Genomic DNA, 18,354 nt, shown 5'->3' on the forward strand with positions numbered 1-18,354 from the left:
TGTCACATCACAGGTTTACAGAGTAAAAAAAGTGTGAGCATAGCAGCAAATGTATACAGTACTACACAAATAAAAATGTATTTTATGGTAATTTTGTACATGTATATGTGTTTATAATGTAGCTGGTGACCGTCCAGCTGAGGCAGCCTCTGAGTGGTCTGATGTTGGCTGGAAACCCCACCACATCCCCTTCACCGCCGACCCGGGTGCACACTATGATCCACTGACAGCAGACAGTGCCCCGTGGGAGTTCTTCCAGCTCTTCCTGACCGATGAGTTGCTGGCGGACATCGTGGTCCAAACCAACCTCTATGCGAAGTTGGTTTATGATAAGGTAAAATTATGAAATTTAGATGGCATATTATGTAGACATGGCATTCTATAGTGTATACTTACGGTACTAGAAAACCGAGCACCACTTTTTTTGAGTGGTGCAAGTATGTTACTTATTTATACCAGTAAGGGGCGCCAGAAACGGAGAGAGGGGTAGTGCTGTGTTTTTTTTAGCAACACTTTTTTTTTTTCTTTGAGTGGTGCAGTGATTCAACCACTCCTATAGGCAGCTATGTGTGTCCCTGGGTTTGTCTGTGCCACATGGTAACTCTGTCATTTCTCAACCATTTTGGACACGGGGCGGCTCGCCTGAACCGGGCCGGCCGCCTGGCCGCATTCCGGCACCACTCACTTCACGATGGTGTGATTATTTTTTTTGTTTTTTGAAATTTGATTTTTTTTCTTTTTTTCTATATATACACCTTTCCTTTTTTTTTTTTTTTTTTTTTTTTTTTTTTTTTCCCTTCCTTTTATCTATATACTAAATGTCAATTTTAAATTGTAGGTCCCTGTCGAGCAGGTCCACTCGAGAGTGTGGCGGTGGAGAGAGGTCACCTTAACGGAGCTCAAGAACTTTCTGGCGCTCTACTTCCTGACCGGCATCATAAAGTTGCCCCGCCTGGAGCTGTACTGGAGCACCGACGAGGTTCTTTCAACCCCCTTCTTCAACCGGACCATGGCCCGTGACCGGTTCCAGTTGCTGCTAAGAGTCATTCATTTTTCAGACAATGCGGCAGGGGACCCGGCGGACAGGCTGCACAAGGTGAGGCCAGTGTTGGACTACTTGTTGGCCAAGTTCAAGGACATGTTCACACCAGCACAGAACATCTCTATAGATGAAGGAATGATGCTCTGGAGAGGGAGGTTGGCCTTCAGGGTTTACAACCCCCTTAAGCCGATCAAGTATGGCCTGAAGTCGTACATGCTTTGTGACAGCAAGACAGGTTACTGCTATAGCCTTAAACCCTATGTAGGGCAAAAGTTGCCCTTGATTCCGACAGTTGAACACCTGATGGCTGACTTGGCACATCAGGGTTACATATTGTATATGGACAATTATTATAACAGTGTAAAAATGTGCAATAATCTTAGACGGTTGGGAACGCATGTCTGTGGGACTCTAAGGAAAAACCGGGGAGAACCTCCTGCCATTAGAGATGTTACCCTCAGCCAGCTGGCACCTGGAGAACGGATAATGCGCCATAAAGATAATGTAATGATAATTGCATGGCGGGACAAAAACATTGTCAAGGTTCTGTCAACTGTACATGACAACAAGATGGTCACGGTCCTGGAGAGGGAAAAGGGGAGGGCGGTCCGACGAGAGCTCATAAAGCCTCAATCCATTGCAGCGTACAACCAGTACATGAACGGGGTCGACAAATTAGACCAGATGATCTCATATTACCCGTTTACACGCAGAACATTCAAGTGGTCTAAAAAGTTTATCATGTATATGTTCAGCATTGCTATGTATAATTCTTTCATTCTCTTCAAAGTCGCCACAAGGGGCACCCCCAAAAGAAAGACTCTGTTATCGTTCCTGGTCAGCATCATCAGGGAATGGGGCAACTTGCGGGAGGTTCAGGTGGGTGCAGAGGGGGAGGTGGGTGCAGAGGGGGGGGAGCAGATGGGAGAGCCGCTGGGTGCAGTGGGGGGGGAGGAAGCCCCTGGAGAGCCGCTGGGTGCAGTGGGGGGGGGGGAGCCCCAAGAGCCCAAAGGTCAGCGAGGGTGGGTGCAGTGGGGGGATCCTCTAGGCCACCACGCAGAGACCCTGACAGCAGGCTCGATTGTCAGTTTAGAAACCATGAGCTGATTAGAATCCCCAAAGCCCCAGGCAGCCGCAAAAAGACACCCCAAAGGCGGTGTCGGGTTTGCAGCGTTGGGGGTCAGCGGCATAAGACGAGCTTCATGTGCAAAGCCTGTGGGGTGCCCCTGCATAGTGGTACTTGTTACCACAAGTACCACACCAGTAGGTTGTACAAGGTTTAATTTTGTTGTGTTTTTTTATGTTTATTTTGACTGAACTTTATATTGTTGTGTTTTTTATGTTTATTTTGACTGAACTTTATATTGTGTATTTTGTACGATTATTGCAGTAAGCGACCCACTGATATATAGTGGGCATTTTGTATGATTATTGCAGTAAGGGACCCACTGATATAAAGTGGGCATTTTGTACGATACTGCAAATAAACTTACCAAACATACCAAACTGCAAATAAAAGGTTTACATGACTTTCTGCCTCAGTCCGTATATAGTGAACAGAGTTGCACCGCTCACTTCACATGGGTGTGATTTTTATTATTACAGTAGAAGTTCACAGACCAAACTGTAAATGGGTTTACATGACTTTCTGCCTCAGTCCGTATATAGTGAACAGAGTTGCACCGCTCACTTCACAGGGGTGTGATTTTTATTATTACAGTAGAAGTTTACAGACAACTGTAAAAAGGTTTACATGACTTTCTGCCTCAATCCGTATATAGTGAAAAGAATATGGGACAAGACAGAGTTGCACCGCTCACTTCACAGGGGTGTGATTTTTATTATTACAGTAGAAGTTCACAGACCAAACTGTAAATGGGTTTACATGACTTTCTGCCTCAGTCCGTATATCGAGCTGTAGAGAACAGAGTTGCACCGCTCACTTCACAGGGGTGTGATTTTTATTATTACAGTAGAAGTTTACAGACAACTGTAAAAAGGTTTACATGACTTTCTGCCTCAATCCGTACATAGTGAAAAGAATATGGGACAAGACAGAGTTTCACCGCTCACTTCACAGGGGTGTGATTTTTATTATTACAGTAGAAGTTCACAGACCAAACTGTAAATGGGTTTACATGACTTTCTGCCTCAGTCCGTATATAGTGAACAGAGTTGCACCGCTCACTTCACAGGGGTGTGATTTTTATTATTACAGTAGAAGTTTACAGACAACTGTAAAAAGGTTTACATGACTTTCTGCCTCAATCCGTACATAGTGAAAAGAATATGGGACAAGACAGAGTTTCACCGCTCACTTCACAGGGGTGTGATTTTTATTATTACAGTAGAAGTTCACAGACATAAACTGTAAATGGGTTTACATGACTTTCTGCCTCAGTCCGTATATAGTGAACAGAGTTGCACCGCTCACTTCACAGGGGTGTGATTTTTATTATTACAGTAGAAGTTTACAGACAACTGTAAAAAGGTTTACATGACTTTCTGCCTCAATCCGTACATAGTGCAAAGAATATGGGACAAGACAGAGTTTCACCGCTCACTTCACAGGGGTGTGATTTTTATTATTACAGTAGAAGTTCACAGACCAAACTGTAAATGGGTTTACATGACTCAGTCCGTATATCCGTGTAGCGAGCTGTAGTGAATACGTAGAGAACAGAGTTGCACCGCTCACTTCACAGGGGTGTGATTTTTATTATTACAGTAGAAGTTCACAGACCAAACTGTAAATGGGTTTACATGACTCAGTCCGTATATCCGTGTAGCGAGCTGTAGTGAATACGTAGAGAACAGAGTTGCACCGCTCACTTCACAGGGGTGTGATTTTTATTATTACAGTAGAAGTTTACAGACAACTGTAAAAAGGTTTACATGACTTTCTGCCTCAATCCGTACATAGTGAAAAGAATATGGGACAAGACAGAGTTTCACTGCTCACTTCACAGGGGTGTGATTTTTATTATTACAGTAGAAGTTCACAGACCAAACTGTAAATGGGTTTACATGACTCAGTCCGTATATCCGTGTAGCGAGCTGTAGTGAATACGTAGAGAACAGAGTTGCACCGCTCACTTCACAGGGGTGTGATTTTTATTATTACAGTAGAAGTTCACAGACCAAACTGTAAATGGGTTTACATGACTCAGTCCGTATATCCGTGTAGCGAGCTGTAGTGAATAAGTAGAGAACAGAGTTGCACCGCTCACTTCACAGGGGTGTGATTTTTATTATTACAGTAGAAGTTCACAGACCAAACTGTAAATGGGTTTACATGACTCAGTCCGTATATCCGTGTAGCGAGCTGTAGTGAATAAGTAGAGAACAGAGTTGCACCGCTCAATTCACAGGGGTGTGATTTTTATTATTACAGTAGAAGTATTTTTCTTATGAAAGCAGAGAGTCTTATGTTTCATACGGTATATAGTATGTATATGTTGCTATAGGCCTTATTTTGTGAATATTGAGCAGTTCAGGTCCATGTCTTCTATGAAGTTATCTCTGGTGGGCACAAGCTGAATTCAATGACCAATTACTGTCAAAACTGTACATGTGTACAATGTGTACTGTTTTCCTCCTAAAAGTAGACATTCAGGGCTTTCATTCGGTATATGGTTTGTATAGGATATTATTTGTGCTCAATTTTATATCGGTCTTTTGAACTAAAAAAACTGAACTGAAATGTCTGTCAACTTCAAGCCTCCATATCTCTGTTGTTTTTTTTCACGAGCAGCGTGCAGGCAAAAGCAGGTGTTAGAAAAAGGTCAATATCTCCAGAATGGAAGATGGTAGAATCATAATTTTTTTTTTTTTAATTAGTGGACAAGTTGGGCTTTCTTTTGATTTATGCGGTGTGATTCTCGCTATAAGAGGCCCCTCGCTGTGGGCCCCCCAAAAAGCTCAAAAAGCCCATGTTAAGCCTTCAGCACCAGTAAGCCATGGTCCGCTAGAACCTGTAGCAGTTAAAGTGTTAAATGTGTGTGTGGGCTTGCCTACATAGGCAAAACTCTAAGACCCCTTAAAACCAGAATTTCAGAACATAGGAGTGACATAAGAAACAAAAATTTCAAAAATCCTGTAGCCCTACATTTCCACCAAGCCCAACATTGTATTTCCTCCTTGAGGTATATTGGTATTGAAAGGGTCCAACTGCCACCTAGGGGTGGAGACATTGATGTTCTACTCCTGCAGCGTGAAACATTTTGGATGTCAACCCTCAATACTGTTAATAAGGGCTTGAATGAGTCTTTCGACATCAGACCGTTCCTATAATTGTACATTTATTATGAGTCTCTCAATCCAGTATCCCTTTGAGTACTTTTGTGTTGAATTTATCCCTCTTTTTACTGGAGGTTTCTAACTTGTTTTTAACTTGATTTTAACTCTTGCAGTATTACAGTGTGCATGGCATGCCCCACACTTCATTTTGTTCAGGTACTCACCTGTTGTACTATTTGTATCTCACATGTTCTCTTTCTTATCTGTAGGTTGTCGGATGATGTACTCTGATGGAGTGCCCCTCCTGAAGAACTACTAGTCCTCATCCTCATTTGTTCTCAGCATCGGACACAATTGTTGATAATCTAAGTAATGGTCTCAGCTTCCTCACTAGGAGCTTTGGGTCTTTTTTTATTTTCAACACCAAACTATTAATAAATGAGTCATCTGGAATTTAAAATTATATTTTATCCATGACAACCTTTTTGTGTCCTATCCTGAAATCAATGTGTATTATTGTGCTTAGATTTTGCATATTTTGTACACATTTTGTACCCGTTATATATTTTTGAATTTGTGTATATTCAAACATGTTTATTATTATTATTGTGACATGGGAAATTGGTTGATTGGTTTGGGCTTAGGTGGCAGCAGTCACCACCCATCGTTAGAGCCAATCAGTCGTACCCCTTCCTGTATATAGGTGCACACCCATTCCCTGTCACATTATTCCTGAAGAAGATCCTATAAGTGATCGAAATGTCGAATCTAATAAACCAGTGGAGCTGAGTTTCATACCAGTGTTGCAGACTCTATTTTTCATCTTGTACTGCCTTTTTGTCTAGCACCTGGGCTACAGTGGAGGTGCATGCTCTATTTCCTTTTTCAATGCCTACTTGAGGCTTGATGATGATGATCCTGCCATTAACTGCTTCAAGGACCTTGGAATGGGTTCCATTCCACCTGAGCTTGTTAACGGCAAGCTTCCATCACCATTGGAGTCATTGGAGCATGGAGGTCTGTCGACAGGCCGGCAGTAGGTTGTGAAGTTGGCTGGGGTCAAGGGTCAAGGGCCAGTGATTGCACAGGGCAATCCTCAACAGAGGAGAGGCCGCCTCCCCAGCAGATGACGCAGTCTTCAAAGTATAAGGAAAAGGTCCCCAGAATGCAGACCGGGCGATCCCAGAAGAATGAATATGGGCAGTGGGGTCGCAAGAGATATAATGCTTACCCAAGGCGTTATGAGTTTCTTTCAAGAGAGCATGTCCAGAAGAATGAATATGGGCATGTTTACATTCAAGAGAGCATGTACAGAAGAAGGACGTTCTGGCCAGACACAGATCTGATAGCTGACCACATGTCAACAGGACCAGTACCTCACCCCAGGAGAAGATTCAAAAGCGGCGAGGCCAGGGCGGACTGCAGGAAGGGGGACTTTTGAAGTTCCACATGGCCCACTGATATATCAGGGAAGACGGCGGTTTAGTGGTGATGGATGTCATTACCGTGATGAGAACTTTGGTGTTGTTCGCCAAAGTGTTTTTTGTATAAATCTATTGTAAAGTTTGTATGGTCAAGTTTATATGGGTACTGTGAGAAGATATTTTATACTCATTTGGATAAAAAGAAGGGAAACAGCTGACTTGCATGTTGTCCTCCTTATCAGTGAACTGTCTGGCTGACCTAGTGACCTCCCTTGGTTTGGAGATTAGCAGCCACCCCTTTCCCCCCCCACTAGTTTCACCCCATGTTGGATGTTGAAGGCAGACACTATGAGTTCATTTTATTGTGTGTTGTTTTTGTTTTCACCTCTGAAACTGATATAATGATTATTAACTGTTTTGTTTTTAATAGTTTACAAATTGAATTGAAAAAGGGATGATTGTTTTCGCCTCCCTATTAACTAAGTAGAAGTTTGATTGCAGGTTGCTCATGTGATCATATGACAACATGAGGTGTAAACCTAAACAGGTTAAGTAAAAATACAAGTTTTAATATAAAGTAGGGATGATGTTATTTTAGCCTCCCTGGATTCTTAGAGACAGTATTGTGTTTTGATTTAGTTTTGATGCTAAAATGTAATGTTTGTAGGAGGTGTGTTTGTAAAGGACATGGTAAAAGGTCCTTAGATCTCTTTAGTTGATAAGTAAAGGCCCATAAATAAATAGGTGTTGGCATAAGAATGTGTGTCTGTTTTTCCCTCACTAAGCCATAGTGAGTTATTTGGCGCCAGCCATCTTCCAAAAATATCAAAGCATGGTAAAAAAGCAAGAAAACAAACAAAGGTTACCTCCCCCTCAGGACCATACAGTATAAAACCCCTCAGGGCAGAGGGTTCAGGGTTCCAGTCTTGAGTCCGGAGGGGATAGGAGAGGTACCAGATCACAGAGGATGCTCTAAGCTTTTCAAAGGAAGTAGATAGCCCAGTTTTAGAAACTTAGTAGTAATTTGCCGAATATCTCCAGTTTTGCTAAACGACTCTTTATTTTACTTTATTTTTTGGATTATATCATTTTTGTGTGCAACTACAACTGTATAATAAATCTTCACATTTTTGGAAAATCAACACCCTGGTCTTGTATCCGTCTATTTTTGGTGAGTATACTGTTGTAACTAATATTGAATTATGTTTCCAGGGTATAAGTATGCAGTATTGGGTGAGCGATGTGTCAGTTGCCTCAATTGCCATGCACAGTCAGGACAAAGAGAAGAAATCTACTAAAGTTTGAATTTCAACCCAACTCATGTCACAGGCGAGACGCTATGACCTCTGTGTTCAACGGCCAGACTCCTCAGGCGAAGCGCTGAGGGGCCTGAGGCCTGGGCCTTAATAACAGAGGCCGCACTATCCTTTAGGCGAGACGCTGGGGGTATAGGGCGGTGCTCTCTCTTCATCAGCAGTTCAATAGATACCCAGGATATACAGGCGAGTCGCTGGGGGTATAGGGCGGTGCTCTCTCTTCATCAGCAGTTCAATAGATACCCAGGATATACAGGCGAGTCGCTGTAGAGTCCTGGGATCTGAATCCACTATATAAATATACTTGGAACTCAGCTTCATCGTACTATAACAGACAGAAAGAGTGACCGACCGAACTTGAACCGGCAAAAGGGGGACAGAATGGTCAAGTACACTCAGACTGTCTAACAAGGTCCAACAACCTTGCCATTACTAGATGGGAACTATTTCGGTCAAAGAACTTGAGGGTGAGATGCTACCTCCAACTCGTGCTGCACGGCTACCGCACATATCTTTTGTGCCAACTACGTCACAATGCGGGATCAGTCATTCATACCTGGCAAATTGCCCCGAGCTTCCACCAATCGAACAAAATGGATGGAATTCAGATAGTGGAGGGTATGTTCCAGTCAGGTGTCTTGCCCTCCCTGCTCCAAAGGCAGTATTTGAGCTCATCAAATGTGGTTGCAAAGCAGGTTGCAAGGGACGGTGCAGCTGCTCAAACAATAACCTGCCTTGCACTCCTCTCTGCAAATGCTATGGTGGAGACTGTGTCAACACTATCAGGGAGGACATTCAAGATGATGATGACGAAGATGAATAGATCCTACAAATAATGTATTGTAGGCATCATTTACCATTGGCTCTTTAAGAGGATAAGTGTGTGCGTGTGTGTGTGTGTGTGTTAGTGTGAGTGCAGTGTGTGAAATAAATGGACACGTTCTGCGTGCCCAATGTGAGAAGTTGCAATACCTTTATTCCCTGCAGTGTCAACAATAATGGTAGAATACTAATAAACTATCAAAGTACTTTACATAAACTCAAGATATTCTAATACTATTCGAAATACTTGCAAATCACATATATGGGTGCAAGAATAGGGGCAAAACTAGTCCCGGACCCCCTGTGGAAGACCCCTGGTATTAAATACTACTCATTTTTGTAATCAGTGCCCAGCTACAAAAACTTTTAATGCTTAAATTATTATCTAATTTGACATCGTTCTGGAACAGGAGCAGAGCGAGGAATGTAATGAGTACTGAGATGAGTCCGGGGGGCCCCGGGTGAAGAAAGACCCCAACCAAAAGTCAGAAAAGATTATTCTGGCTACTTTCAAAGTGTAAGAAATCAACTCAGAATATTTAAAAACCTATAAAACAACCCTAATATTATGAAAATCGGACATTAACTGGCTGGCATACTTTTATGGGAGGTCCCAAAAGGTATGACCCCCCAAATAAGGGGTGGGGGTCGGGAAAATTTGAACCAGATCATTTTCTGACAGTTTGGTCCCTATGAAAGCCAAAAAAGCAAAAAAATCACTTTTAGCAAAAAATTCCTACGGAAATACACATCGTACCACACTATACATGGGATCAATGTGTATTGTTTTCCTCCTAAAAGTAGACATTCAGGGCTTTCATTCAGTGTATAGTATGTATATGATATAATTTGTGTTCATTTTTATATCCGTCTGTCAATGTCTGTCAACTTCAACCTTCCATATCTCTGCTGTTTGTTCAAGCGAGCAGAGTTCAGGCAAAAGCAGGTCAATATCTCCAGAATGGAAGATGGTAAAATATATGGTTTTCTGCACAGAGGTCTTCCTGTTAATTACTCCAGGTGCTGCCTATTGAGTTTTAGCAATCAAGGCATAATCTGCTGCAGTGCTCACTCAGTGAGCCTAAACTGTGCGCAGCTGCTGGACAGAAGACTAATTCATTAGAGCGACAGAGAGAGAGTGAGTGAGTGAGTGAGTGTGTGTGTGTGTGTACGTCAATTTAACAAAGGTGCAGACGATCAGAAATCAGCAGAGAGTGATCGACGTCTGCGCTACTCTATGCCGAATTGAAGTGGACTCTGCCCCAGACTTTTTTTTCCTCCATGGAAATAAAAACGTCTGGGTTTCCGAGGCTAAAGTTGACTCACCAGTCTCCTCTTCCTGTTCATCTTTAATCTGTGGAGGTTCCTCCTGGACCAGACTGGATCTCCTCTCCAGATGTTGTGGAGGTTGTGGTTCCTCCTGGACCAGACTGGATCTCCTCTCCTCATATTCAAATGAAACCTCTTTACACACAGACAGAAGGAGGAGAGAGAAGGTAGCATCAGCAGAGCAACTCAAAGTGCTTTTGTCAACTGAAAGATGACATTTATTCTCCTATTCGTTTTGTCAGGATAACCATCGTTTAAAGTCTCTTCACAACGCCTCGCAGAGCAAAGAGTAGAGCCCGACATCGGTCTCACCGATGGTACTCACCGTGAGTTAGCTGGTGTGTATTTTTTATTTTAGCACAACTAATCTCAGATTTGGGCAGTAGGCCTACGTCTTACACTGGCAGCCTAGAGCCATGTGCTGTCATCTCCACTTCCTGCTTTTTCAAATGAATGTAATTTATTCTCCAAACGACTTGAAAAGTACTTCCAGTCCTACCTTGGCATGTGCCAAAACTGACCCACTAGGCATTGACAGCCTCCTTTTTCTACATCGCCTATATTTGGCCAATAACTGGTATGTGCCAAATTTTACCCAGTCGTCCAAAAGGGGTTAGCATTGCTGCATCCCGCGTTGTGTAATAAATAAAAGCAGACAAATAGGCGAGAGTGCTCTCGGTGTGCAACTGTGAATTTCCCAAACGAACGCCGTTTGAGAAAAGTAGTCAGGGTGCTCGGATACAAATGCTTTTTATTAAACAACGCAGGATGCAGCAATGCTAATCGCTGTCCCAGCAAAAAATAATGTGGTGAGGACTTTATATTTGAAATCTGAATGTTTATGTACACGTTTTCCATGTAAATGTAGCGATTGTGTGAAACTGGCTTCAGTTGCGTCATGACAAGTGTTGGAGCCAGTTTTGTTTTATTTATTTGTTCACCTCTTTCACTTTCGTTTTCATTTTCATATAGCGGTATATCAAATATTGTTTTGGATAAGATAGTTATAATTTGGATTAATAGAAGCCCCCACTTCTACTTAGAAACTTAAGTAGGCCTATGTCATGTCAATTTAGTGAGCCCCTTTTCACTTCCTTTATAATGTATCCCCGTCAAAGTAAAAACTCCTCTGCAGTGATTCTGGAACAGTGAATTGTAACTTGTATTTTATTTTGAAAGGCTCAGTGGGAGAGGAAGTGGGGTAGCCTGTTTGCCAAACAGATCATTTCAGTGAGTGAGAGATTCGGTTCACGCTCACGGCAAAGATTCGATTCACTGATTCGATTCACGGTTCACGGCCAGTGGCGCTTCCGGACCCTGCAGCGAGCACTGTGACTGACTGACTGACTGTACAGTCTGTAGCAACACTGACACTCACAGCAGCACACTCAGCAGCAGGCGTCGGTGTAACTCGGGACACTGAATAGTGCACTGATCACTGATGCTAGGGCCATTTGGAATGGAAGGTCTGTCAATAGGCTGTGTTTTTGTGGCAAATAAATTGTTTTTGATTCAGAATCATGACAAACCCTATAGTTTGACCCTGGATTGTTTTTGTTCAAAACTGATGATTGCAATGGATTCAGAATCATGAAAAAACCTTAGTTTGACTCCAAACATTCCAGATAGGACATAATAGCACTCTCACTGTAAAACAGAAACTAAAACAAAAACAAAATCGAACATAATAATTTAAAGTTAAAGTGTATTTACTGTACTCCTCCTTAAGTCATTGCCAAACACTGTACTCTGTCATGCAGATTGATTGATTTGATTGAAGTATTTATTAACAGTTAGGTTATTTTTGTTTTTAGACCTCCTTAAGTCAAACACTGTACACTGTACTGTATATGGGTCATGCCGTGATGCCGATTGATTGATTTGATTGAAGTATTTGTTAACAGTTTGCAGAATTACAGTACAATCCAAGCACAACTCAATACAAAAAAACTGTACAACTGTGAGTGGACGACCAATAAAGCATTATACTTGTTTACAAGAGCGTCCAACTTGTTCAATTCATCATAACATTTAGAGACATACAAATATAGACTTATATATAGCCAGCCCAAAAACAGGAACTCATCATCATAAAGGAGGTAAAAAAGGGGAAAGCAAGTAGTGTAGTGTACACTTCCATTTGTATAAAAAATATGTGCACTATAGTAGGCTTACTACTAACATTTACCACACAACAGTAGCCTAGTGTGGTAAATGTTGGATGACACACAGCAACTCGACTTAGCATACCAAGTGATCAATTGCATTTGAGGCTACGCCCCAGCACTATAATGTTGCATATTTGCATCTCGTTAGTCATAGTCTATTCATACTGTTAGTAGCTATTCATTCAGTTTCTCAGAAGAAACGTGTAAGCTCAGCTGAGCTCCCGATCGACGATATGTTGCGTGTGTGTGTGTGTGTGTGTGTGTGTGTGTGCGCGCGCGCACGCGCGCCGGGGGTGGGGCGTGAACGTGAACCGACTCATTGCAAGACGTGAGCGATTCGATTCACACGCTCACGGCAATGAATCGGCTCTCATGAACGAGTCGCTCGTGACCGACGCATCACTAGAGAACAATGGAAAATGTTTGGTGAAGCTGGGAAGGCATACAGTTTTTAACCTTATTGCATACCTTACTAGCGTACTAATTTATTTGATTTCTTATTTATTTTGGAGCTATTCATTTGACCTTTTCAGTTTGATTATTCAAGTAGACTTTTGTGGGACATAATAAATAGCTTAATGCTACTTAAGCTAAGCTGGTGTTGTTCAGAGTCTACTAACCTGCAGTGTGTAGATCAATGTCCAGCGGTTTGGTTTGTGTCTCCAGCAGAGTTTGTAGTGTCTCCATCTCTCTCTGGAAGAGGTTGACCATGAACTCTCCCACCGCGCTGAGGCGCTCCAACACAAACACTCTGACGCTAAGCTCCACACTACAAACATCAGCAGCGCCACGCTGCTGTTTGTCCACAACTAGGGGTTACGTATGTAACCAAAGTTATATAACAGCGAGCAAGGCTGCTCACTTATGGGAGTTTGCGCCCCCTAGCGTAAACACAGAAGCATTATATAAACTCACAGACAATTTTGGCTGGGACTTTGAGACGTGATGACGTTGAGAACCGCCCACCGGTGCGCTAGTATAAACCGCGTCAACGTCCCTTAGTCTCCATTCGATAACAATTGTTCTCTTCTCAAGCAACAAGAAGGGAATCCTAGTGAGCAGCCTTGCTCGCTGTTATATAACTTTGGTTACATACGTAACCCCTAGTTATATTAATCAGCTTAGCAAGGCTGCTCACTTATGGGAGACTTTATTAACTCCCTTATTGTCATCGCGAAGTCTGGACCCTTAGGGCCCGTACCATCTGTGAGCAAGGACCACAGTACGTCCCCAAAAGGACTACTGCCCCTCCTTGGGAAAGCCAACCAGGCCCAGGTCTGTCATAAGCGCCTAAGAGGAGCCGACAGAACAACCAGCTCAGCACCCTGGAGAAGACCAATGTCCCCCCAGGGAGCCAAGTCACTCCACTAACTGGAGGCCACGCTCAGGACCGCATGCGCCATCGGCGCTGCTGTCACATCCAGCCTATAGAAAGTGGCAAAAGTGGAAGACGATGCCCAACTTGCAGCGGAACAAACATCCTGAACAGAGACCCCCTACAGAGGGCCCAGGATGACGCCATACCCCTCGTGGAATGCGCCTTCAACCCTATGGGAGGCACCAATTCCTACCAGAGTAAGCCCGCTCTATAGCCTCCACGATCCACTGGGAAAGCCTAACCTTCGAGATAGGCAGTCCCACAGTCTTGGGATCCCAGGAGACAAACAGCTGTGTAGTCTTCCTTGTCGCCTTAGTTTTGTCCAAATACAACCTCAATGCCCTCACCGGACAGAGGTTATGCCTCCTCCTCTCCTCCTCAGAGGCAAAGGGGGGCGGACAGAACGCCACCAGGTCCATTGGTACCGGGGTAGCCAGGCGGTTCTTAGGTACAAAAACGCCGGATTGGTCTTCATGACCACCCTAGCATCCCCATTAAACCTCATGCATTCCGCACTCGTGGACAACGCATGGATATCACCGACCCTCTTAGCGGTCATCAAAGCTATTAACAACGCTGTCTTCAGCGACAATAGCTTCATACTCAACTCCTCCAAGGGCTCAAACGGTGGTCGGGACAGAGAGTCCAGAACCAAAGCAAGGTCCCATGAAGGGACCAAAGACTTAGTCACCGGAAGGAGACGACTAGCTCCCTTCATGAACTGGCGTACCAGCGGGAGCTGGTCCACCGTCTTGTCCTCAAACCGATGTGGCAGGCAGAGATAGCAGCCAGATACACCTTGACAGTACTAAAGGCTCTGCCTTTATCCAAGAGGTCCTGGAGGAATGACAGAACGACCCTTACTGGCGCTTGAAAAGGCACCACTTGAGCTGGTGAACACCAGTCCTCAAACAATCGCCATCTCAAATCATGCGCAACAGAACCCTGCCCGCGAATATTTGAAGTGAAAACACCACCAAATAGCCGTCCAAAGCACCCAGGCCTAGAAGCGGCCTCACGCCCCCCCCCCTTTCTCTTGCGAGAAAGCAGCGGGGTAACACCGGTGCCGTCCTGCCCTATGGACGCCCCATGAATAGCCCATCCTCCCACAAGAGGTGGGTGCACAGGAGCCCTCATTTACCAATGAAAAAGCAAACGGGCGTGACCTACCGGGCCTGGGACAGCTCCCCTAGGAAACTGACCCAGTCGTGGGTTATACCACCCCACACATCGGCGCACGCCCTCCAAGAAGTTTCAGGCGGTGACAGCGTCAGTTCTCATGTATTATTTATTCAAGAAAAAACAATACAGAGCAGATACAGAAAACAGAAAAACAACAGTAATACTACAGAAAATGTACAGGGGCTAAGAGCGTGCACATTTCCTGATCAACCTCCATTCTCCCTCCGAGGACCGAGGGTGGGGCCCGAGACCCCTACCATTATCGAGGTCCCTCATAGGGGGAAGGAGGTGGGGCAAGTCCCGACCGGCCATTATCCCTAGAGCGTGGTCCGAGACCCCTCCCCGACCAGCCCGGGACCGCAAGGCGGAGGGGAGAGAGGCAAAGACGTCCAGTCTGGCCCCCTACAGCTGCCCCCATCGGTCGTGCCCCTCAGGAGAGCACGTCCCGTAGGACGGGGAAGGGCGTCGGCCCCCAACTCCGAGACGGCCTTGATGGCGCATCACGGTCGGAAAAGCCACGCCGTCCACTCCAACAGCCCTCCTGGTCGAACTTAGGGGGGTTATGGGGACCCCTCTCAGTCTGCCCTGGCGGAGGGCGGGGGTCGCCCTAGCCTGCACCGTCGACCCACGTCCTAGGAAGGCCACCGCAGCGACCAGAGGGAACGCCACGGCCCCGTGCAGCAGGGGCGAATCCACCTGTTGCACGTCATCCACGTTCCCCTGCCCGGCGACGTCGGCCTTGTCGAAGGCGACCCCGTTGTACGGCATCCCCTCATCCATCACATCCACAGGTCGTGGGGGAAGAGACGGCGCGTTGCGGATGCCGGTCCGCGGGGCCGGGATGGGCCACACCCGGGGGGCAGTCGTCCTCGGAGCCGCCCGAGGCAGTCCTCCGAAGAACCTCGCCGTGGGTTTCGGGGTTCCGACGACCTGCCGATTCTCCGGCCTGTCGAAGTGCATCCGCACTTCACGGAGGCGCGACTCCCTAAGGCCAGGGGACCTCATGCTGTTGCACGGGGTGCAGGAGGGGCCCTCCCCCGTGAGGGCATTCTCCGCGTGAGCCGTCCCCAAGCAGTAGAGGCAGAGACTATGTCTGTCTCCTCCCTCTATGAAACCCCTGCAGGCCTCCAGTGCGCAGGTCCTCCGTGGAGGGCCTCTGCGGGACCCCCGTGCCGCCGACATTCCGCGCTGGGCCTCATCCTCTTTGTTCTGGACGAGGGCGTCCCGTTGGGCCTGGTATGCCCTCTGTGTACGCTTAATCCTACATCGTACGATCATGTCAGAGAAATCCAGGCAGTGTGTACACCGCCCCGGTTTCTCCATCGCCTCCACGGCGTGGCCGTAGCCCAGACAGTACAGGCACTCGTCGTGCCTGTCGGCCCGGGCGATCAGGCCCGGGCACGACCTGCAGGTCTTCTGCGGGCGCTGGCTGTCGTCGTCCTCATGGGCGCGACGTTGCCGACGGCGGGCTCTGGTTGCCACAGACATCCTCAGCTAGGATGTAAAGGAAACAATAAAGCAGGTTAGTATCCAGTCATGCAAAGTGGGTAGGACAGAGCTATCACTAGCAGTCGCGAAAGCCGTCACTTTATTGAACAAGATACAAGCGGGGACTCAAGACAGGGCTGTCGCCAGCTACTGTAGAGGCGCCGCGGGCGTGTGGGGGCTTAGCAGGGCCGTCGCCAGCCGCCCCCACAGTCCGTCACAGCATGGGAACCACATTGCACCAGCCCTGTGCTGCCCGGGTCAGTGGGCAAACACGTTAGGTGGAATGCTAGGAATGAACATCACTAGCTGGAGCAAAGGAAACCGAGGTCACGAGAGTGATCCCCAGGTTCGGTGAGCAGTTCCCGCGAGGTCGTCCGCCGATGGGGGGGGCCCGAGTTTGGCGAAGCCAAGACAAGTGTGCGGTCATCAACCAGGCAAGCCAGCCACAGACCTCCGGTCATAGGCAGTCCCCACCAGCAACAGCCCGACTCACAGGCTAAGAGCCCGTCCATAGCCATCATCAGACCGTCACACAGTGTGGAAATCAATTGTTTCCTGAGGTCGCCCATCCGTGGGGGACCGAGCTGGCATTGTCCAGGTAGAAAACCCGGGGCAAAGTTGACAAGTCGGAGGCAGCCACCTTCCCCTGGAAACCAGGAGGCACGTGACGGGAGCCGTAGACCAGACTCGCCGGTGTCACAGGAGAACAGGGCCATCCATGGCCGTTCTCACAGACCGTCACCCGGCATGGGACCAAGGCGGCGACGTCTAAGTGGAAGCCGGGGCGAAGCCGTCAAGCGCCATTCATTCCTGTCAGCCAGGAAACACGCGACGGAGGCGGTAGCCAAGCATTCGCCGGCCCATAGAACGAGGGGTTACGAACGTAACCATCGTTCTAGCCATAAGCGAGCGGCCCTGCCAAGCCGATCAGTAGAACCCCGGTTACGCTAGTAACCTCATGTTCTCGCAGGCCGTTTAGCGACGCCGCACGTAACGCGCCCGTGACGAGCCGAGCTGGCAGGTAGTCTCGGTAGAGAGAGGTCTCGTCGTAGGAGAACGTCACTCAATTAGGACTTAAACCGACAATTGTCGGCAACCTATGAGGAGCCATGTGCGTGAGGTGCCAGCCTCATCGCAGACCGTCATGCAACGTCGAGACCCGGGGTCTCGCAGGTTGCCCACCTTCGAGAGACTGAGCTGGCAGCGTCTGAGTGGTATTCTCAGGGCAGGGCCAGCTCCCGCTGCTGCGAGAATGGTCGCTTTACCCTGCAGGGCCAAGAAGCCTGGACGAACGGGCCGCAGGTAGGGCCTGCCGATTATAGGGCTCGGTTACACATGTAACCTCTAGTGGCGGCCAACCGGCAGCCACGTTTAGTGAGGGTCCAGGCAGGAAGTGGCATGCCGCTGCGAGCAGCCGCTTCATCCTGTAAGGTCAAGAGAGGCGTGGGCGGACAGGTCGCAGGCAGGGCTCGCCGATTAAGGAGCCCTAGTTACGTCAGTAACCTCCGCTTCAATGGCCGCTCTTACAAGCTAAGTGGAGCGATAGCTGAGTCGCAGACCGCCACATCAGTGGGGTGCGAAGCAGCAGCCCGAGCCATCAGCCACGTAGGCGGAGGCTCCGTGGGCGAACACGCTACCTGCATGGTTCGCTGATTCATGCCACCCGGGTTACTAACAGTACCCTCAAGTTTTATCAATCAGTTTCACAGGGCTGTAAGTTTCAGACCAACACGCTGCCGTGGGCTCGAAGGGCCGCGGGACGTCGTGTGTGGAAGCTGGGGAAAGAGTTGTTGTTCACCCAGACCGTCAACACAGCGTGAGAGCTAAACAGGCATATCACTATATGCTGTTTGAATCATCGGGGCGTCGGAGAGCGGCGCCTCCATGTCAGGGGACCAGTGCCTGGCTCCTTGTTTCAGAGCGGCAGTGTAGGCCTTCTGTGCAATAGAGGTTGCCATAGCCCAGG

The 18,354-nt window shown here is 46.9% G+C and overlaps 1 protein-coding gene across 1 annotated transcript in view; it reads right to left on the reverse strand.

Annotated features, from left to right (window-relative positions):
• The window catches only part of LOC308320316 (uncharacterized protein), a gene marked incomplete at both ends in the record, with an annotated part of 28,718 nt that extends 13,506 nt beyond the window's left edge, over nucleotides 1–15,212 (reverse strand). Inside the window, 2 exons of the mRNA XM_080770629.1 lie at nucleotides 10,170–10,307; nucleotides 15,158–15,212. Of these exons, the coding sequence (XP_080626755.1) occupies nucleotides 10,170–10,307; nucleotides 15,158–15,212 (193 nt within the window). The remainder of the gene's footprint in view (nucleotides 1–10,169; nucleotides 10,308–15,157) is intronic.
• Between the last annotated feature and the right edge of the window lie 3,142 nt (nucleotides 15,213–18,354).

This window comes from Protomyctophum bolini (assembly GCF_963924005.1).
Source record: "Protomyctophum bolini genome assembly, chromosome: 8".
NCBI lineage: Eukaryota > Metazoa > Chordata > Actinopteri > Myctophiformes > Myctophidae > Protomyctophum > Protomyctophum bolini.